Below are 23,410 nucleotides of genomic sequence, written 5' to 3'. Positions count from 1 at the left end.
CCCATGAAGGGGGTTATTTCTTGTGGGGAGGAGCCGAGACAGCCGCCGATGGACCTCAGAAGACCAGGATCGGGGCTACTGTGTGCAAAACGAGCTGCACAGTGGAGGCAAGTATAACATGTTTGTTATTTTTATTTTTAAACGGGTACCTTTAGTGTCCCTTGCAGGTCTGTGACCCAAAGAAAAGAGGAACTGTTGCATTTTCCAGTCATCTACTATTTACAGCAGGTTAGTAAATGAAAGCTGGTACATTTTTGGTTGCTATGAACAAAAGATGACATATTTTCATATGTGCTCTGAAGCCACATTACCTTCTCCAGGTCCTGCTCTTGTAGTGCTAGAGCCAGCTCATTGTTGTCAATCACTGAAGCAGCAGCCACATCAAGGGGAGTAGAGCCTCTCATTCCTGCAACAACAAGTACACATTGAAAGCCACTGGTCGTCACTTAATAAATGTTAGTGCTGAAAACATTAAGTTACTGAAATAAACTTACCCAAACCAATACCACTGTTTTCAAGCAAATAGCCAAGATGGTCAAACATGGCTCTTTGATTCTGTCGGCTAATTCTACAGAAGTAGCACAGGAATCTACAGCAGTTGGTCACCATTTTGGGGAAGCGGATTTCCTTAAATATAATGATGGAACATGTGATGTTAGCAATAACTGAAATTTGATCTTGATAAAGAATGAAACATCTAGGGCTTCATTTAATAATGCAGGGTAAAAAAACTGTTGTGACCAATAGCCACTGACATGCTGTGGCCCAAACACAAAGTAGCTTTATTTACTACACTAAGTACTTATTGGGCATCCCCCTTCATCACATAACTGTCAACTGCACTTTGTTGTTAAATTAATCCTTTCATAACTACTAAGCAAAACCATTTTGCAAGTGTAGTCCCTGCAGCAGATTTCAGGTCCACCCAAAGCCTTTCTTAGTTGGACAGGTCTGGTATGACTTACAAGACAGACGTTTTTGAACATCTACCAGAACCACTTAAACTGGCACTTCTCAGCTGTACTCCAGAATGTTCTTGATTTACTGAACTTTCACCTCTAACTATGCCCTAGTTGCTTCTGTGACCCAAGCACACCAAGTCCTATCTCATTTTTTTTATAGTCTGACCCTACAATTACCTTGGATTCACCTCCACCGAGCACGTTCACCATGACTTCCATTACAGTCTCATGCATTCCTAAAGCTCGCATCAAGTTGGGGTGCTGGTAAAAGACCTTGTTGTTCATGATGTTTCTAAATGAGGGAAAAAATTAAGATTGTCAACTTCTTAAAACACACAACTTAATAGGTTACAGACCTATTAATGAACCAGAAACAGTGATACTTAAAGGCCTTAAGTATATATCTTCACTCGAAGCACATTTGTAGGCACATATAATGGCAACAACCCTTCCAAAAAGACTCCATCACTTATATCAATAAGCATGTTGAGCTAATTGTACCAATAAAGCTAGAATCTGAGTGCACTATTGGAAGCTTTCTCTTTTGTATGTAGTGCTAAAATAGCCAGGGCTGGATTTACCATTAGGCCCAATAAGCCAATGCCCATCAACTACAAACACAAAGACACATTTTTCCAGAATATGTACCACATTTTTCCATCATCTCCATACAATTATCCAAAATAATGCACTATATTTGAAATTTAATAAAAAATATTTGAAATGTAAATTTTTGTTGATCTGAGTGCCTACAGGCTTTTAGGGCTGGAAGGAGAGTACCCTATTACTAAGAAATAACATTTGTAAAAAAAAACAGAAAAAAAAAAATACTAAAATTGCTGTATGGTATGCTATAGAAAGCTCAGCTCAACTCTTGTATTACTCAACCTTAGGTGAGAAAAAAAACATTAACAAAGTAGCCAGCAATTGCACATGTTGCTTTATGATAAAGCCATTCCCAGAAAAATAAGTACAATTTTAAAAATTCTAATTGAATCACTATTTCAAAGAGTGGTTAAGCATTACCCCCTTTTATAATCAAGTTTTTTTTTTTTATACAAACACAGCATAAAAGTTTCACCAGTACTGACCCGATACTCTGGATCATCAAGTTCTCTTCCTCGGGACCCATCTGGACAATGAGCAATGAGCGAATCTGCCCAAGACTCTCTAGAAGATTCATGGTGTCCTCCACAGATACAGCATTGATAGTGTAGGCTTTGGGCATTGCTCTGATAAGTTCCCCTAGCCCATCGTACTGACGGTGCAGCAGACTAAACATCACCCGAACCAGCTCAGGGTTCTGGATGAAAGACTCCTGGGCCCAGTGCACCATAGTGTGAGAGATGAGCTCCTGCAAGGTGGCTGTGAGGAGAGGAATAGAATATACATCATCATGAAGATGTTTAAACAGCAGTGTTAACATATAGAGAACATAGTATACTTTAGATTTAAATGTCTTCCATCTATTATTATTAACACTTCGAGGACACTTTATTCAGTTTAAAAAAGTTTAAACCTACTTAAAAGACTTTTGTCTATAAGGTTTCCAGAAGCACCTGAACTAAAAGTAAAATCAGATTTAATCACTTATGATTTATAGCATTGCAGGTATGTCATGTAATGACTAATAGTGTCCATACTACAGACCGTCATGAATTTTTACATGCATTGATTTTGTGCTAGACTGAAATATGATGTAGAACATGTTCCACCCAACTAGGCATCTGCAAACAAAAAGCAGCTTGGGTGAGTAGCTATTTTTTAGCGCTTTGAAATGTCCAAATTTCAACATGACCCAATAATCCAATCAAGAAAACTCTCATCCCTTTTATAGGGTGACAACACTCTGTCCCTGTCTCCCAATTGGGCTTTTGCACCCCGTCACACAGGTTTTTGATTTAGACTACTTTAACGCACATTATGCCGGAATAGTCTATTGTTGTCATCATTAGGCAACCCACCCAAGGAATTGCCAAGCAGCCATCACTGATGTGAGTGCATGTTTACGATCATGGCTGCAAAGACACTGAAGGTAATCAGAATACTGAGATACAAAAAAGTATGAATAAAGAGATAAAAATAATATATATTTTTTAAATAGCAAAGGAGACGTATGGTAATTTGGGTTCTCTGTTCTGTGCCTCGACTCCAAGAATAACCTCAGCCCCTCTGACACACCTGGTTGAATTAAAGTCACTGAAAACTCTTGTAGTACCATGAAAGAGACACAAAACCATTTAGTGGTAAATTAACTCAATGTATTGATATGGGTTAGAATGATTGGAGGTTTGAGCATAAATGAGCCTACAGAAGGTAGTTTCAGACACAGTTCACTAGACAGTATGATCACTATGCCAAAGTAAATAGAGTTCTGTACCCCCAGACTGGAATAAATTCATAAATCGGCAATAAACAGTGCATATAAAAAGGGGTAAAAGGGGTTGTAAACCCTTAAGGTTTTTCACCTTAAAGTGGAGTTCCCAATGGAGAGCGGCTCTCCAACGGGGCACTCGAGAACAGGAGGAGCCAGGAGCGCCACCAAGGGACCCCAGAAGAGAAGGATGTGTGCAAAAGCAACTGCAAAAAAGGGGTAAGTATAACATGTTTGTTTTAAAAAAAAAAAAACTCTAGTTACTCTTTAACTGCAATGTAAATAATATTACTATAACTAGTTTAGCGTGCACTAGGAAAATGGCTAAGACACTGCAATTTCCAAAGAGGTACCTCTTAGCATAAGCAATAGGTAAAGTTCTCTGTGTACCAGCTTTAAACGGGCAGTATTTAGTCCTAACTCTTCAACTGGCTAGAGTTGGAACCCAGTTGTACCATTGGTGCACATGAGAATAGTCCCAGTCAAGCCTGCAGGCAGCAATAAGGCTAATAGATGGCTGTGTGGTCAGTTCCTAAATGGCCAAGTCTCTCTAGCAGCAGATAGGAAATCCCCACAGCAGCAGATCACCAGTCCTAGTAATTTTCAGCTCACTATCCGATCCACTCTCTGCTCTGCACCCAGGTAATTCTGTCTGTCGGCACCCCCCAAACTCAGCACTCTGGATCCCCTGAGGTCACAGCAGTGATGGTTTACACTTGACAGTGATGTGCACTCGCCAGTCTCCCTCATGGCAAGGGAAAACCATGTCCTTTACAGCCTAATAAAATGCACAGTAGATTACACAGTAGAGTCTCTCCTCAGAAATACAGTTCCCACAGTGCAGTGCTGCCTTAGTCTATTGAAGATTTCTGGCTCAGCAGCTCCCTCCTTTTGCTGAAATACCTGTTTTATTTCAGTTTAACACAACATGGCAGCAGCTACAGAGAGCAGTTGCAGTATATGTTTCTCTCACTTTGATTCCTAGCCAAGCACCTGGCTACATTTGTGGCACAAAATGATTTTGTTTGTATACTTTACAGAAAAATGGTCCATGAGTGCAATGAAGAAAATGGGAAGTTTATTAAAGAAGACGCATTAAATACTTACTTTATGCACTTTAACTACAAGAGTACAAGAGCTAGACCAAACAAGACAAGTTAAGCCAGTAAAAACCCAATAGCCCAGGCACCAACTGTAAAGACTTACTAGGTTTAGGTTCCTCCTCCTGTTCTGGCTCGGGTTCTGGTTCTGGCTTCTTGCCACGTAGATTCTTTATTTTCTCCACTAAACTGTATAGGCGTCTAGCCAGGCTGGTGTCTTCCTGTTCTTCCTCCTCTTCTCCCTCCATATGGACCCCTAAGGGAAGAAGGTTTGAAAGAGTAACTCCCAAAGCTCCTAATACCGCTCTAAGAATTACACAGTATAAGCATTTTGGTTGATGACATTTTTTTGTAGTCAAAACATACTGGATACAGCAGAAAATAAATCACACTTCTCAGAAGCTGTTCAATACTCAACATGGCAGCACAGCATCTAATGCCCCCTACACACGTGCGGGTTTTCCGACGGGAAAAGTTCCCGTCGGAAATCACGAGGGGAAAGCCGAAAACTTGCTCGGTCAGTCGGTTTTCCCGACCTGAAAACTGCGATAGAGTTTTGCCTGGGAATCCCAGCCATGTGTATGCTGCATCGCAGTTTTCCCCATAGGAAAAACTAGTTCTTATTTTTTTGTCCGGCGGTTTTTGGGCAGTTTTCCCATCGGAAAAACTGCAAAGAGCATACACACGGCTGGGATTCCCAGCCAAAAGCTCTCCTCACAGTTTTCACATCGGGAAAACTGATCGTGTGTACGAGGCATGAGTGCTTATCCCTTTCAACCTAAAGCTCTACCACATTCTCAATGTGACAGACCAAGCTGGGACAGGGGCTTTTGGAGGGGGACTAGGGACCTTCCTTCTATCCACCGATTATGGCCCAGGAAGGAGACCTGTCTGCTTCTCCCAGTCAGAGCATGGGAAAGAGTTTAGCTCAGGCCCTTGATCCCATGGAGATAGCAGATTGTTCTCTAGTGATGGACATCAACGTGATGAATGCTGAGAGTGAGGCCTGGATTAATTCCCTGAATAAAGACAATAAGGCTTCCCATCTGGAGTGGATGTAAAGATGTAATATTAATCTTGTACAGGTAATGATCAGAGGAAATATGGTGCCCCCCCTGCAGACTGTGTTGGAGAAGCTTTTCCAATTGAGACAGAAATATTTATCAAGAAAACTATGAAGAAAAATGAATTCAACTTTTCCAGACTGCTGGAACATTTTATGAGTTTTGTCTTTTGTAGTGGACAGATTACACCAGTGAAAGCCAAACACCTGCCAGAAAGCATGTATAATGTACTTTGTGCATCTGTGGGACTGGTGCCGAACTGTCTGGTTGGGCACTGATCTGGGTCACCTGAGCTCGTCTAGGTGACTAGGAAATTAGCTTACTGTTAATTAGATCATTGTTGGCTGTTGACTGATCCTTAGATAGTGCTAATGATATTACTGTTTACAGTTTGCATGGTTTAGGACAAAGTAATCAAGCTCTTACCTGATCTTGTGTGATATATATTCTGTGTGAATTTAAAGTAAAGTGAATTCCAGTTTGCACCTAAGCTAGTGTCATCTAGTTCTTGGGTGCTAATACCTGGTTCCTGGTTCCAGAGTGGAGAAAGCTGTATCTTGGTGGAAGCACTCAAGTGGTGTGCTAGGTGTTCTGTCATACTCACACTATATTTAAACATTATGCTTTACATTGAACATACATATTTTGCACCAGAAACGCTTACATCAGGTCCTCTGAGGCAAAGAATGACTTGAATGATTTAATGCTCTTTGAAAAAGGCTACAGAAAATGTTGATGTGGACACAAGTCACATAAAAATTAATGAGCAAAAGGATCATATTTCTGAATACATATACACACAAACCACCAAACAGACATTAAAGGGGTTGTAAAGGTTTGTTTTTTTATTTTCTAAATAGGTTCCTTTAAGCCAGTGCATTGTTGGTTCACTTACCTTTTCCTTCTATTTCCCTTCTAAATGTTTTTTTTTCCTTTGTCTGAATTTCTCACTTCCTGTTCCTCCTCCGTAAGCTGTTCTGGCTGACTAACCCCCAGCCAGAATAGCTCGGATGATGGGGGAAAGTTTACTGAGGAGGAACAGGAAGTGAGAAATTCAGACAAAGAAAAAAACATTTGGGCTGGATTCACACCTATGCATTTTTAGTGCTTTTTGCATTTTGCACTACAGAACTTGTTCCATAGGAAACCATGTTAAATGGACTGTAGTGCAAATCTGCAAAAAGCACTAAAACTGCATAGGTGTGAATCCAGCCTTAGAAGGGAAATCAAAGGAAAAGGTAAGTGAACCAACAATGCACTAGCTTAAAAGGAGCCTATTTAAAAAATAAAAAACAAACCTTTACAACCCCTTTAAATGCAACGTAAATGTGTGATTGAAAAGGCTCCAGGTATTTTTGAAAGCTAACTTTAAATGGTTTACCTTAAACTGGGCCTATGGCCAAATGTTATTTGGTCAGACCATCAGTTAACCTCTGGATTCATTTTGAAGGGTTACAGGAGAAATATTAGTTCAGGACTCTTACCACAGTGGGACAGTAGATCAGCGTGAAACTCGATGAGCTCATCCCGGATTTCTTCTGGCACAGGATATTCCTCCTCAGGAATATTTTTGAAATTCACTAGCATATTAATCTGAAAAGGACATCAGATGACATGTGAAAGGCTGTGCATGGCTAATATGTCTTAGGAATGAGTCAATTATAGAGAGTAGTAAATAGGAGAACTGGAAGGCTGCATTGTAGTCTGTGTCTGCACAGAGGGCAGCCAATATTGTAAAAGCGGATGTGAACTTCCCTAGTACGTAAACATATGCTGCCTATCCGTTCTGAGTTTCTTTCTCCTTATTAGCACTTTGTTGAAATGTAAAATTAAAACTATACAAAATGTCCAGTTGCAGCCAATGCTTCAATGTAATTACCGGTGTTAAATTGGCTAGCTTAAACTCACAAATCTGTCTTGCTCTTAGATTGGGTCAAAAATGTGTTCACCCAAAACTGATACAGAGTGAAAGGTGGATTCTGTAAACACTGGTTTCTCATACACTTTATTGTCAAAAGTATTAGGACACCTGCCTTTACTTGCACATAAACTTTAATTGCATCCCAGTCTTAGTCCTTAGGGTTCAATATTAGGTTGGCCCACCCTTTGCAGCTATAACAGCTTCAATTCTTCTGGGAAGGCTGTCCACAAGGTTTAGGAGTGTGCCTATGAGAATGTTTCACCATTCTTCCAGAAACACATTTTTGAGGCCAGACACTGATGTGGACAAGGCGGCCTGGCTCGCAGTCTCCACTCTAATTCATCTCAAAGGTGTTCTGTGGGTTGAGGTCGGGACTCTGTGCAGGCCAGTCGAGTTCCTCCACCCCAAACTTGCTCTTCCATTTCTTTATGGACCTTGCTTTGTGCACTGGTGCGCAGTCATGTTGGAACAAGAAGGGGCCAATCCACAAACTGCTATTAACCTCTTGACCACCGACCCATGTCAAAAAGACGTCCTCTTTTTAAAGTTGAATATCTCGATAACGGCAGCAGCTGCTGCCGCAACCGAGATATTCATCTTTTCAGGGGGCGGTGGTGTACACGATAACGGCGGTCTCCGCAGCGGATTCGCCGCGAGATCGCCGTTATCGGTGGCGGGAGAGGGGCCCCCCCCCTCCCGCCGCTCTCCCGCGCCCTCCGCCGCTTACCGGAGCCGTCGGTAGCGGCGGAGGGGATCGGATGTGTCCGGCAGCTGAGCGGGGACGGGACTGAAGGAGAAATCTCCTTCACCCGTCCTCATAGCTCTGCTGGGCGGAAGTGACGTCAAAACGTCAGTCCCGCCCAGCCTCTTAAAGAAACATTTTTTTTTTTTTTGCATTTAAGTCTAATTATGAGATCTGAGGTCTTTTTGACCCCAGATCTCATATTTAAGAGGACCTGTCATGCTTTTTTCTATTACAAGGGATGTTTACATTCCTTGTAATAGGAATAAAAGTGATCAATTTTTTTTTTTTTCAGTGTAAAAAATTATAAAACTAAATAAAAATAAATAAGAAAACCCCAAAAAAATTTTTTAAAGCTCCCCGTCCAGACGAGCTCGCGCGCAGAAGCAAACGCATACGCGAGTAGCGCCCGCATATGAAAACGGTATTCAAACCACACAAGTGAGGTATCGCCGCGATCGTTAGAGTGAGAGCAATAATTCTAGCCCTAGACCTACTCTGCAACTCAAAAAATGCAACCTGTAGAATTTTTTAAACGTCGCCTATCGAGATTTTTAAGGGTAAAAGTTTGACGCCATGCCACGAGCGGGCGCAATTTTTAAGCGTGACATGTTGGGTATCATTTTACTCGGCGTAACATTATCTTTCACAATATATAAAAAAATTGGGCAAAATGTATTGTTGTCTTATTTTTTTATTCAAAAAAGTGATTTTTATCCAAAAAAAGTGCGCTTGTAAGACCGCTGCGCAAATACGGTGTGACAAAAAGTATTGCAATGACTGCCATTTTATTCCCTAGGATGTCTGCTAAAAAAAAATATATAATGTTTGGGGGTTCTGATTAATTTTCTAGCAAAAAAATTGTGATTTTCACATGAAGGAGAGAAGTGCCAGAATTTACCTGGTGGGCAAGTGGTTAAAGTTCATGTGCATGCAAAGGCAGGCGTCCCAATGCTTTTGACAATATAGTGTATTTCACAAACTCTAGAGGGGGAATTTCTCCAACTCACTTCCTGGGTGATCCCAAACACACTCTTGCTTCAGTAATAGGAAGCCTTCTGCTCCATTACCCTTAGTATTAAAGCAAACAAAAACTGAGGCTCTCACATAATAGGGAATGGCAGATTTCTAAAATACTGCCACCCTAGTCATAAAAAAATAAAATACCATTGGGTAATGTAAAGGAAAATTCCACTTTTATTTATAAAAATGGTATAATATAAATATGCTACAGAATCCAGGTTGAAATGTAATGTTATTAAAATTGATCCTGGCATTTTAACATGCAGCTATCATTTTCTAATAACGGCTTCCCTAAAACCAAGGTAACAATGTCATCCTGGCAGGAGGAAACTTTTGTAAGCAGATATGAGTCTTGACCCCTCCCTGAACCTCTGATGACATCAGCATTTGACAAAACGTGTTGGGAGGAGCCAGCATCGCTGACATCATTGCGCACAATGTGCGTTTCCAATTGGGACATCTTAGCGCATATCTGTTGCTGTGAATTTACAGATGGATCACACTCTCGGGTGATGGAATGAATTTCACTGGCACTGTAGAACATTGCTGTGTTAATTTGACATATTATGTGTATTTGAAATGGATTGACTTCACATGGACTCTACATGGGAATTTTATATTTATTACGTTTCATATATAATTAATTTTTTTTATGTCTAACTTAATCATTCACTATAAAGGTTTATTCAGTATTCGCTACAACGTTTATCTATATATGGTATATGCTTTGTGGCGCTGTACATATATATATGTATTTAGATATGAGTCTCCAATTAGATATCAATAAGTTAAAGCACTTAAGAATCACCTGTTCTTGTGGAGGGGAACGGAATTCTCTGGTTCGCCGTGCTGTCTCTGCTGCAGACATGGTGAATGCTTGCATTAGTTCTTTGTAGCGCTGCCTCTGATTGGTTTGCAAGCTGTCCATGTGGCGCTCAGAGAAGGCAATGATGGCTTCAACACGATGCTGCAGTTCCCGATCACAGAAATACTGCAGTAGGTTACACATCTGTAGAAATGGAGAATATTGACTAAAGCAGTGTTTTACAAACGTTTGTTGCTTAGGTTTACATCAGCTGGACATTCTTTTAGCCGAGGTAAAGACTCAGATCAGCGCCCCCACCCGAGAGCGAAGTTCTCTATTAGGGGGGTAATATAGCTGTTTGGCACCCATTATAGGTGAGTGAATGGGGGCTGACATTTGGCCTTAATGCTGCATGTTTCACCGTACCTGTAGTATGAAGGCATGCACAATCACCGCATAGGTGAGGTTTGAATTAGGCAATTTTAAGCCTCACTTCCATAATGTATTATGAGAGGGGCGCCACCAGTAGAGTGATCCAAGAATCAGGTCTTTAATAAAGCTTGCTTCTGTGAACTCTTCTTCCTTTCAGGAAGCACCCCACCTAATCCGCCACAAAGGTGAGACTTAATAATCTCCTAATTCTACAGTCATAGCTGGCTTATCAATGACCTTTTTGCATCGGTGCTGCTTCTAATCTGCCACGTAGGTGAGGATTAAATATAGCGATTTCAAGCCTCATCTCCGGGTAAGTGCAATCTTAATAACATCATGGGCCCCTAAACAAAGTAATACACTGGGGCACCTAGAAGGGAGATGGTGAACTGTGGAGCAAAACTATGCTACGTATTAGGCGTGGTCTTTTAGTCTGATTAGAAACAAACACAACCAGGAAAAATAACCCAAATTAAATTCACCCCCTGTACACACTTTTACACTCTCTCTATATGTATACACTGACCCTCTTTTCCCCTGTATTAATTTCTTTAATTATTTTAATTATTATTTTTTACATTTTTAAATATTTTGTAAAAAAATAAAAATTCACAATGCTGTTGGGGGGTCTTTGGTGAAATATCAATGGTCTAAACAGACCTCCGACGTATCAGTTTTGGTCCAGAGAAAGGGACTAAGCACAACTTCCCCAATCCCTTACTCTGCAGCCTCAGCTGCACTGGAGATCATTAAATAGGAAGCCTTCTGAGGCTTCCTGCTCATTCACAAACCAAAGCTTAGTAGTTAGTAGGCAGTTACGGTACCAATCACTCGCTGTGCTCATTAAAGGAAGGAAGGGAGCAAAGGGAGGACAGCAGCGCCGGTAAGAGCACATTGCATGGCAGGCACGTGGCAGGGCCCGAGTAGCAGGGGGGGAAAAAAATTGCATGTGAATAGAGTGGGTGATCAGTGCAGCTGGTGGGGGAAATTACTGCAACCGATTCTGTGTGGCTTAGTGTTTTCCAAACTTTGTTACTTAGGTTTATATACAGTCACAGTGGTGAAGCTAGACATTCTTTTACCCGAGGCAAAGACTCAGATCAGACCCCCCACCCGATAGAGACGTTCTTTATCTGGGGGGTAATATAGCTGATTAGCGCCCATTATAGGTGAGTGAATGGGGCCGACATTTGGCCTTAATGCTGCTTGACTTTGTTTTTCTATGCAATACTTTACCTTTCTGATATGCAGAGCCAACTCTAAGATAGTCAGAATCAAAGAAATTGCCCTTGCCAGATAGGTTATTGGAGCCTTTAAAAGCACACACTTGCAGTTCATTGTATAGCTGCATGTGCACCCCATCTGTCAACCATTGTTTTTTCAATAAATAGATCCAATCTTTACTGCCAAGCACTAAAAAGATTTAGAATTGAATTTAAAAAGGCTGTGCCCTTTCCTGTAGCAGATTTTCTACATATACCAAAGCTTGTACCCATCTCGCATTTAGATGAACACTACAGTGGCAGGACAGTGCTTCTTTTGGCCTTAATATCAAAAAGCAGCCAATGAATGGAAAAATGAATGCATATGAAACTAAAAGAAGTATACCTGCAACTTCACAGACTCAGGCAACTTCATTTGCAGTAAGCCTTCTTCCAGGCTCTCCTCTTCTTTTACTTCAGCCTCTCCAGCTTCAACCGTTTCGTCTTCTCCTTCGGTCTTCTCCTGTCCTTCTTCTCCCTCCTCGTCTCCTTTTTCTGTTGCCTCCTTTTCTGCTCCCTCCTCTCCGCCTTCCTCTGCTGGCTCCTCCTCAGAAAACACATTTGGTTCAATCATCTTTAAGATGTGTCGTACATCATCATCCTGAAAGACACCCATAATTAGAAGGGTGGAGATGAGCTTTAGGACCGGTACAAACTGGAATTCCACACTTCCTCCAACAGGATCCCTGGTGTGTTGTCCACCATCCTGGACAGATTCTGTCAACATGTTGATAGCCTTGGTCTTGAGAATATCCAGTGGGATGTATGGACTGTGCTGGTAAAGTTCACTGATAGTGCTAACAAAGCAAGTATGGGAAAAATGCAGATCTGGTCTAAGACATGTACTCATGCCAACACCAGGAAGCCCATGCTTTTTGTTTTCATTGGGGAACAATGTGATACTCTTTGTCTGGTCAGTCATAGGAACGATAAACTCGCTGTTCATAGTCATACGACCTCTCTTGGCGGACTCCAAGTGGATGCTAATAAGAAGATCATAGAAGCCACTCCGAAGAAGACCTGACAGGTTATTACTCTCAATAGTATAAAGCAACTGAGATTCGTCAACATGGCTGGTCAGGGCATGAGCCACACGATTGTTTCCTAAAGCACAGACTGAACAGTAGAGTTTAAGGGTGTGATAGTGAAACTTTAGCAAATCCAAACGTTCTGACAATTCCAGGATATCAATACACCTACAAGAAACAAAACAATTTACTTTAACAGTTGAGCATTTTTTGGAGGTTATTTTGCTGTTGGTTTAAGAACTACAACTTGACAAAAAAAATGAAGGCAGCTTAAACCTTAACAATGCTAAGAATTTTCCTCTTCAAAGCAGTCCATAAATATAGCGCTCGGAGGATCCGCATCTTTTAGGGTTCTACCAAGCCACTAACAAAACGGCACCAGCGATTGCTAGTCCAGACCTAACTTAAAGTGACTATGCCTTATTTTTGTCAAAATTACCTAGAGGTACCGGCATAATACCTGCAGTAGATTTTCAGCACTGTACTCTGAGAAAATGCAGGCCTGTTCTCACTGAGCAAAGCTTTGACACTTTCTGATTGAGTTTAAGACTATCCACTCTCTCTGCACATACCTATTGGCCAAGATAAGGCTCATCATAGGGAAGAGCCACAAGGAATGTATGAAAAGTGGATAGGAACAAGCAAACAGATTTCTATTATTTCTAGCACCAATGACACCTTCACTATAAGTGACTTTCTACTTCTCAATCACATCTCCTTGCCACCTTTTTGACATTTCCCCCATTTTCTTTGCTACCCCCCAGCATCTGGCACTGGTTTCCCCTAAATACCATCAACCCACCGCACACAAAATCTTTGTGATTTCTGCTCAACGATTATATATACACAGTATATATCCCCAAAAATGTGACTTCTGCTATGGACAAGCTTTTACCTGTTATCCTGCAATGCAATCGTCAGACTGCCCTCCAAAACAACACCATCCAAAATGGTTACATAAATGAAACATGCAAAGTTGATTCAACAGTTTTGTTTTAGCAGCAATCTGGTCCGTGACTACTGGGCAGAGAAATCAAAAATTTGCATCAATGTTGTTACCTATTCTCTTCAGGTATATGAAGAGCCATCATCATCAATGGATCTGTACACTCTACCATCCAGCCATGCCGGTCGCTGACCTTTGAAGATTCCACCTTTAAGAAATCATTTGGCATACGGCTCCATACCACTGGTGTCAGCACCTGGACATCCAGACGAGGTGGACACTGCGGCACTGGGTTCTTGCTTTCACTCCGAAACATGGCAGCAGAGATAGGCATGATGTTCTGCAAACAGGCAAAGTAATTATGTTTTAGTTAAGGATATAAAATTAAATACAAAAATCTTGTTTTACAGAAAATTTATAAAAAAAGTATTTTTCCCTACCTTCAGTTTTCCAAGTTCAAACTGGAACAAGGTTTGATGCAAAGGAGTTACAAAGACAGCTGGAAAGAGTTTTGTGTTGGGCTCAACCTGGTAGGATAGGAAGATGGTAAATGAAAACTTAGACTTAAAATTCTGACAGAAGTCATTACTATTGGTTTAAGCACCAAATTCTTCCACAGTGTTGTTCAAAGAAAGGACATATAGGGGCTGTAACACAAACATTACACAAAAAAAAAAAAAAAAAAAAAAAAAGGTAGATACTAAAAAGGTATGGGAAGAATAGTGAATGTTTTGTAGCGCTATCCCTGAAGGGTACACTGGTATTAACTGGCTATTCCCTAAAAGTAGAGAGGCCATCATTCCTTCAAGCACCAGTACATATAGTCTGCCTCCTATAAACACAGTTTAGGTAATGTCTTAAGATTTTTGCTTGAAAAAACTTTAAACAAGAGAGAAGTTGGGGGATGGGGTACTCCAAAACTATTAGCTCATAGCCATTAGAGGGCAATCTTCTCCCTAAGTAAATGTGAATGTTGGGCAGTCTAAACCCTCACAGCTGAAAACCATCAGTTAACTTTGAGTCCATGGGTGCCATGATGCAAGTTTCTTTGGCTTCTGGTTACCTTGCGCCTCTGCACAACTATTGGTACCCAATGCGATTTCCAGAACACTGCATAGAACACTGCATAGTCGCAGGGAACAATTTAGGGTCTTTACTGACAAGTCAACTCACAAGACAACTGTCACCTTCCAGCTTCCTCTGGACACGGTCCAATGAGACAAGTCCTTCTCCAGACCAGATCCCTTCTGGTGAGATCCTGCACTCAGCTTCTAAGAGGATCCATCCAGGCCCTCAGCCCCAACACAGATGAGGCTACACATGCCATGGGCTTCTTAAAGGCAGCAGCTCCTAAGGCTTTGTAACACAGCTCTCCAGTGCTTCAGACTATGTATCACATTACCAGCCCCCTCCTCTCAGGGATTAGCTGGTGTACAATAAATATTCAGATTGGTTACTGGCATCCCCCTTCGTAAGCTCTGGAAGCTTCTTCCAAAGGTTGGGAGGCAGGGAAAGAGCAATCAAACTCCCAGTCTGGGAAACCCTGAACAGACCAGAACAGACGATCACTGCTCCCTTGATTACAGAAGGAACCAAAAACTAAATGTACCTAGCATCCTACACTAGGAGGGTGCTACAGTGTGAAAATATGTGGAAAGGCAAACCAGCAAGGGGGCAGGACAAGAAAAGTCATGAAGGCTCAAGGAGCCAGTCAGTTGTGCTTCAGCACTCGTGTTCTAACAAGGAACATGCCAACAGGAGGGTAGAGGAGAGTGACGAAGAGATGAGTTTACCAGTCTGCTGTTTCTCCTTTACTAGTCAGTCAAAGGCTGGGAAAGGATAAGACTTGGATGTATTAATGATGTGACCTATAGAGAAGCAAGTTCCCAAAGCTAGCTGTGCTGTGTTGGCAGTAATGTGTAAATGTCAGAAAAAATGGGCAGAAATACCTGCTTGCAGGCAGGTAAAGCACTTTCATATGTGTATTTCATGTATATATTTAGCTGGGAAAGCCAATTTCTGAAGACAGAAGGTAATGTTCTCCATCAACACATGGTTGAAGCACCAGAAGAAAATTTTATTTTTAAAGCATATCCAAACCCTTAAAAATGAAAGTCTCTTACTTGTTCCCTTTTGTTCTGTTAAATATAGTAGGGAAATAATTTTGTTATATCTGTATAAAAATGAAAAATAAAAAAAGCTAATCTTTCAAGAAATTTTCCTGTGCTGGCTAGTATTACGTGTTACATCTGAAAACTACAGAACCATACCCCTCTATGTTATAGACAATAGGAGAGGTTTCATAGTCCTATCTTGCGTCTTGTCTTGATACAGATGGGTTAGTGAGCAATGTCATCCTAGGACCAAGTAAAAAAAAAACCTTAAAAATAAAAACACCAAAAAAAAAATGCAGCCACCACAGCTAAGGACTGGTTAGCAGAAATAAATTATAATTAGTTTTTGGGTCTAGATATACTTTAACCAAGATCTGTGATCTGTGGAGCATTGATACAACAAAGGCAATAAAGCTCAATTGAACCATATTGGAAAATTGGTTATTTATTTGGTTAAATTGCCTCTGCGTACAGGAGCTGCGGTGGCTCAACGCGATTGGCACTGCGCTGACAAGCCATTCACCTCTGCAGCTAGGGGTTCGGATCCCGGGTCTCGGCTAGATGTGAATTGAGTTTGGTGGTCTCAGCCCGGCTCCCGGTGGGTGTGCTATGCGAGGTAAGCCTGCGCTTAGTACGCCCACCCCCCTCCCACAAAAACCACCACACTTACACGCACTCGAAATTGGGTTAACATGCACGCACTTTGACCACGCGGTCTCTAAAAAGAGAGGCGAAGGACTAACGGGGCTGGTTGAGCGGGCTAGATCCTCTCACTCCCTTATAGGGAGTCCCTCTGCCCCGTTGGGCTTCAAAGCGGAGCAGGTAGGATGGGCTGTGTGGGAGGACCCCCCTCACACACCCGCCATTGCCACCCGGGGCATGGAGAAAGGTGGCAGATTGCCTCTGGGGGAGGCCTGCCTACTCCCAACTCCTGCAGTCCGGCTCCTCTCTCGAGTACACGCACAAAATACACTTTAAAAATAAAAAAAAGCACTTTAAAAAAATAAAACAAAAATTGCCTCTGCGTTATTCTATAAATTTTTCATTGCATAAAAACGGATAGCTCGGGTTTGCATTTATTTGACCTAGGATTTGCAGAGGCACTGTGGGAGACTGGAGGCCACTGCAGAGGCTAGGAGGTACTATGGGAGGTTGAGAGGTTCTGTGGGATAGTCTTGAAGGTTGGGGGCACTATTGAGTGGAAGCTCTGAAAAAAACTTGGTCACTGAGGAGTTTGAGGCTTCTCCGGGAGCCTGGAGGTACTTTGTGGGGTTGAGGGGAACTGCAGGCAGTTATAGCAGGTTGGCAGCACTATGGGATCTGGTAAACACTGTGAAAAGTTAGGGGATCTGCAGAAGGCTGGAGGCCTGGGAGGAGGGAGGCCGCGATCATTGCCACGGCAGCAGGCCACAGCTGGGTGGTTGAGAACCACTGATGATCTAAGTAATCATGACAGAATGTAGTTGGACTAGTGTTAAATGAATGAAGAGGCTTTTACAGGGGAGCTGCGGTGGCTCAACGCGATTGGCACTGCGCTGATAAGCCATTCACCTCTGCAGCTAGGGGTTCGGATCCCGGTCTCAGCTACATGTGAATTGAGTTTGGTGGTCTCAGCCGGGCTCCTGGTGGGTGTGCTATGCGAGGTAAGCCTGCGCTTAGTACGCCCACCCCCCTCCCACAAAAACCACCACACTTACACGCACTCGAAATTGGGTTAACATGCACGCACTTTGACCACGTGGTCTCTAAAAAGAGAGGTGAAGGACTAACGGGGCTGGTTGAGCGGGCTAGATCCTCTCACTCCCTTATAGGGAGTCCCTCTGCCCCGTTGGGCTTCAAAGCGGAGCAGGTAGGGCGGGCTATGTGGGAGGACCCCCTCACACACCCACCATTGCCACCCGGGGCATGGAGAAAGGTGGCAGATTGCCTCTGGGGGAGGCCTCCCAACTCCTGCAGTCCGGCTCCTCTCTCGAGAACACGCACAAAATACACTTAAAAAAAAAAAAAAAAAGAGGCTTTTACAGTATTTAAAGCACTATAAGATTTCAGCATTTGCAAATAGTATATAAAGCAAAAATTATACAGAAAAGTGGTAATATGTCAAAACTCCATATACACAAACCTATACCCACAGTTTATCCAGAGAAAGGCAAAAAAAAAACCCTAATAAAGCATGATCCAGGTCGCACCAGTGGGAGAAAAAAAATCCTCCTAGATCCCCCAGAAGGCAATCAGATATTGCCTAGATCACATCTCCTGGTGATGTCCGCCCTAAAAAAAAAAAAAAAGTACTGCAAAAACTGTTAGCAGAACTTCCAGGATGACACCTACCTGAAAGAAAGTGTTGACCTCCTTCCCATTGGCTGTAAATGTCATGAGTCCGGTAGCCAGGTCAATTAGGCAACCAACAACAAGGTCTTCCTTTCGGACACGAGCCTGTTGAGTGTTGTTGCTGAATTCTCCACCCCAAACCATATAACAATTACTGCGATTAATGCTGAGAAAAACAAAAGTATTTACTAGGTAAAAAAAAAAATCAATTTTGCATGAAACAAAAAAATTCTAAATATTTTATCAATCTACACAATGAAAGGCTGAGCAACACAATTTTGGAATAACTGGGTCTCAGAATGTATAGAGTAAAACAACAGATAGAAAGCAATAGAACCATCCCACTGTTCTCTTCTGTGGTAGGTGTACTCTGCTATTCACAGTCTAAAGCCCCATTCACATGGACCGAATGTTGGGCAGCATCAGCCAGTTCAATAGAAACTGTTCTGACATTCGGTGTGTACTGCAGCCAATCCATGACCGACATAGGTCTGCCCACTGTCTCCCGATCAGCATTCTCAGCCAATGGCCAAGAGCACTAACCAAGTATTCTGGCAGTCGGAGGGGTGTCTCCCTGTCAAAACAGCAGGGGAGATTGTTGTACTAACATCATATTGTTAATATAGCGGCTCTGACCTGAGCTGTACTAGGCTTCCACTTAAGGACCGCCGCACGACGATATACGTTGACAGAATGGCACGGCTGGGCACATGGACGTACAGGTACGTCCCCTTTAAGAGCCCAGCCGTGGGTCGCGAGTGCTCCTCCGGCGGGACGCTCGCAACCTGGTCCGAAGCTCTGAGGCCGCGGAACCCGCGGACTCGATCAGGTCACAGGAGCTGAAGAATGGGGAGAGGTGAGTGTAAACAAACCTTACCTGTTCTTCTTTGTGGCTTGTCACTGATCATCTGTTCCCTGTCATAGGGAACGACGATCAGTGACGTCACACGTCCAGGCACGCCCCCCCTACAGTTAGAAAAAACACATTAGTACACGCTTAACCCTTTAGCGCCCCCTAGTGGTTAACCCCTTCACTGCCATTGTCATTTTCACAGTAATCAGCGCATTTTTATAGCACTTTTCGCTGTGAAAATGACAATAGTCCCAAAAATGTGTCAAAAGTATCCGATGTGTTCGCCATAATGTCACAGTCACGAAAAAAATCGCTGATAGCTGCCATTACTAGTAAAAAAAAAAAATTTAAAAAATGCCATAAAACTGTCCCCTATTTTGTAAACGCTATAAATGTTGCGCAAACGAATCAAGCGCTTCTTGGGATTTTTTTTTTACCAAAAATATGTAGAAGAATAGGTATCGGCCTAAACTGAGGGAAAAAAATGTTTTTTTATATCTTTTTTTGGGGATATTTATTATAGCAAAAAGTAAAAAATATATTTTTTTCAAAATTGTCAAAATTTTTCAAAATTGTCGCTCTATTTTTGTTTATAGCGCAAAAAATAAAAAAAATGCAGAGGTGATTAAATACCACAAAAAGAAAGTTCTATTTGTGGGAAAAAAGGACGTAAATTTTGTTTGGGAGCCACGTCGCACGACCGCACAATTGTCAGTTAAACCGACGCACTGCATATTGGTCCGGGTCTTAACCCGTTAAAGTGTTACTAAACCCAGTAATATGAAAATAGTTAATCCGTGACACCCCCCACAGTGCCCACAGCTTATAAATCTTCTTCTTACATTAAAATACTGCCACTATATACCCTTTTGGATAATCTGTATACCATGGTTACATGATAAAATGCAGAGTCTCTCCAGTGCTGGGAGTTCAGGAAGGGGAAGACTTCCAGTGCAGCCTGTATACACGCCCACATGTGTGATGTCAATATCATGTGACCTGGCTAGCTCTGATCAGCAAGTAACTGTTCTCGTCAGCATAAAAGACACAACTTAGCATGTGCTGGTTGGGTACACTGCCCATGTTAGCTGGCCTTCCCCAGATACAGGGAGTGCAGAATTATTATGCAAATGGGTATTTTGACCACATCATCCTCTTTATGCATGTTGTCTTACTCCAAGCTGTATAGGCTCGAAAGCCTACTACCAATTAAGCATATTAGGTGATGTGCATCTCTGTGATGAGAAGGGGTGTGGTCTAATGACATCAACACCCTATATCAGGTGTGCATAATTATTAGGCAACTTCCTTTCCTTTGGCAAAATGGGTCAAAAGAAGTACTTGACAGGCTCAGAAAAGTCAAAAATAGTGAGATATCTTGCAGAGGGATGCAGCACTCTTAAAATTGCAAAGCTTCTGAAGCGTGATCATCGAACAATCAAGCGTTTCATTCAAAATAGTCAACAGGGTCGCAAGAAGCGTGTGGAAAAACCAAGGCGCAAAATAACTGCCCATGAACTGAGAAAAGTCAAGCGTGCAGCTGCCAAGATGCCACTTGCCTCCAGTTTGGCCATATTTCAGAGCTGCAACATCACTGGAGTGCCCAAAAACACAAGGTGTGCAATACTCAGAGACATGGCCAAGGTAAGAAAGGCTGAAAGACGACCACCACTGAACAAGACACACAAGCTGAAACGTCAAGACTGGGCCAAGAAATATCTCAAGAATGATTTTTCTAAGGTTTTATGGACTGATGAAATGAGAGTGAGTCTTGATGGGCCAGATGGATGGGCCCGTGGCTGGATTGGTAAAGGGCAGAGAGCTCCAGTCCGACTCAGACGCCAGCAAGGTGGAGGTGGAGTACTGGTTTGGGCTGGTATCATCAAAGATGAGCTTGTGGGGCCTTTTCGGGTTGAGGATGGAGTCAAACTCAACTCCCAGTCCTACTGCCAGTTTCTGGAAGACACCTTCTTCAAGCAGTGGTACAGGAAGAAGTCTGCATCCTTCAAGAAAAACATGATTTTCATGCAGGACAATGCTCCATCACACGTGTCCAAGTACTCCACAGCGTGGCTGGCAAGAAAGGGTATAAAAGAAGAAAAACTAATGACATGGCCTCCTTGTTCACCTGATCTGAACCCCATTGAGAACCTGTGGTCCATCATCAAATGTGAGATTTACAAGGAGGGAAAACAGTACACCTCTCTGAACAGTGTCTGGGAGGCTGTGGTTGCTGCTGCACGCAATGTTAATGGTGAACAGATCAAAACACTGACAGAATCCATGGATGGCAGGCTTTTGAGTGTCCTTGCAAAGAAAGGTGGCTATATTGGTCACCGATTTGTTTTTGTTTTGTTTTTGAATGTCAGAAATTTATATTTGTGAATGTTGAGATGTTATATTGGTTTCACTGGTAAAAATAAATAATTGAAATGGGTATATATTTATTTTTTGTTAAGTTGCCTAATAATTATGCACAGTAATAGTCACCTGTACACACAGATATCCCCCTAAAATAGCTAAAACTAAAAACAAACTAAAAACTACTTCCAAAAATATTCAGCTTTGATATTAATGAGTTTTTTGGGTTCATTGCGAACATGGTTGTTGTTCAATAATAAAATTAATCCTCAAAAATACAACTTGCCTAATAATTCTGCACTCCCTGTAGACAGTGCAGGATGGGAAGGATCTTTGCATACAGCCTTTTTACACAATGCAGAGGATTAACCCTTAAGTTCCACAGTGAGTATAACAAGTATGCTATGCTGCATATACAGACCAATTTTACTGTTGTGGGTTTAGTAACACTTTACAGGAAGTTCACCTGACTCGTTCCAAATAGAAAAAAAAAATCTTGTAATTGTCAGATTGTAACAGAAGGGCCCATGGGACCCAGAAACTCCCTGATGCCTCTTATGTGTATATCACCATGTGTCTCGAATAGGGGCACAGGGTGAATGAGAACCCCACTATGGTCTGGGCTAGTCAGATTTAATTGTGTGTGTATATATATATTTTGTGTGCTGGCTGTAGTGTACTATAAAGCTTGCTGTGATTGCATTCTATTGTCTGTTGTGATGTGTATTAAAATCCAGACTAACTTCTGAGGATCTGTCATTGTGGCTTGTGCTAATTGACACTGTATTGTGTGAAGGTCTATTGATGATAAATGTGTATTGTGAGTTAACAGACAGCCTAAATGCCAGGTGTCTGAAATATCAGCTGTAGTTAATTAGCGCATGTAAATTATGTCAGAGCTGGAGCCAGAATGGGCTACTGAAAGATGTGTATTGATGCTAGTTAGGAACCATTGTCTGATGTTGGGGGTGGAGTTGAGTCATTGTTCATTTTGGTTACTGCAGGATCCTAACAGTATAGAAGAGCCTGTTTTTCTCAATAAAGGGTCTATTCATCTGGAACCTCAAACAGAGCTGTGTGTCTCGTTATTGGGGTTTGTTTGCCTGACTGTGGAGTGTCGATAGCTGTCTTGGGTTCGGGAATGGAATATCTTAAACAGCTTTAACCCCTGTCCCATTTGGGGTTCCGTTAAACAGATGATTTGCAAACAAATGGTCAGACTTTTTTTAAAGGTACAACTGCATGCACAGAAGACACTCCAGAGCATGGTTATCATATTGGGACACAATCTGCAGTGCTCATTTCAGATAGATCTAAAACTACCAAAGCCCAAATAAAGGGGAATCTGTAAACTTCCAAAATGTGTTGGCCTTGTTTTTTGTCATGCACTAACAAAGTAATAATTTTTCTGTAGGTGGCTGGAGTTAAGACTTTCTATCCACACACAGTGCTCCTAACCCACCAGATCTTTACATGCTTGAAGGTTTAGGACTCTCCACACGTCGTTCCGCCACCAACAAGTTCCAACGTTACCTTACCCATATTGCTAGCGTTTCTTCGATAGGGTCAGCTATTTTCTAGTTGTAATACCACAATCATGTTCTCTCACCTGTTAAAGATGTTTCCTTTATCATCACCCATAGTGATGGTGGCATTGCGAACTTTGTTCAGGTCAAAGTTCATATCATACAGATGGTAGTCAGGAGTCACCCAGCCAATCCACACTCCAGTGGGCTCCTGTCCAGCGAATACCCTCACCGAGTAATAATACTAAATAGAATACAGAACATACAAATAAAGATTAGACGGCCCTGTACCAGTAGGAAAATCTACGACGACTATACGCAGTCTGATACCTTTAAATGTTCACATTTATGATAAACCATTACAGTTTTTGCTTTTCACAACTGTTGTCAAAGTGCGAAATTTCGGAGTAGTAACTAGCAACATCATCAGTTCTCTGGCTGATGCATTTTCAAAACACAACTTAAAAATGAGGGGGCAGTGCTGGGACAAGGTCATCTAGAGGTGTTGTAAGTAACCCTGCGCTGCTAATAAATGTTGTAGCTGCTAACACGGCTATTTGAAAAAA

General features: G+C 42.0%; 1 protein-coding gene across 11 annotated transcripts in view; it reads right to left on the bottom strand.

Annotated features, from left to right (window-relative positions):
• The window catches only part of RYR1 (ryanodine receptor 1), a 273,212-nt gene that overhangs the window by 113,286 nt on the left and 136,516 nt on the right, over positions 1-23,410 (bottom strand). For all 11 annotated transcript variants that reach the window (XM_040323298.1, XM_040323302.1, XM_040323300.1 and 8 more), the window contains 12 exons: positions 22,928-23,088; positions 18,105-18,270; positions 14,100-14,186; positions 13,773-13,999; positions 12,032-12,881; positions 9,995-10,195; positions 6,985-7,093; positions 4,543-4,692; positions 2,054-2,327; positions 1,140-1,254; positions 495-627; positions 312-406 (listed from right to left, as the gene is read on the bottom strand). In XM_040323298.1, coding sequence (XP_040179232.1) covers positions 312-406; positions 495-627; positions 1,140-1,254; positions 2,054-2,327; positions 4,543-4,692; positions 6,985-7,093; positions 9,995-10,195; positions 12,032-12,881; positions 13,773-13,999; positions 14,100-14,186; positions 18,105-18,270; positions 22,928-23,088 — 2,568 coding nt within the window. The remainder of the gene's footprint in view (positions 1-311; positions 407-494; positions 628-1,139; positions 1,255-2,053; positions 2,328-4,542; positions 4,693-6,984; positions 7,094-9,994; positions 10,196-12,031; positions 12,882-13,772; positions 14,000-14,099; positions 14,187-18,104; positions 18,271-22,927; positions 23,089-23,410) is intronic.

Source organism: Rana temporaria, chromosome 9 (assembly GCF_905171775.1).
Source record: "Rana temporaria chromosome 9, aRanTem1.1, whole genome shotgun sequence".
In the NCBI taxonomy this organism is placed as follows: Eukaryota; Metazoa; Chordata; class Amphibia; order Anura; family Ranidae; genus Rana; species Rana temporaria.
Note: the sequence above shows the minus strand (reverse complement) of the source record. Positions and strands in the feature narration are given on the sequence as shown.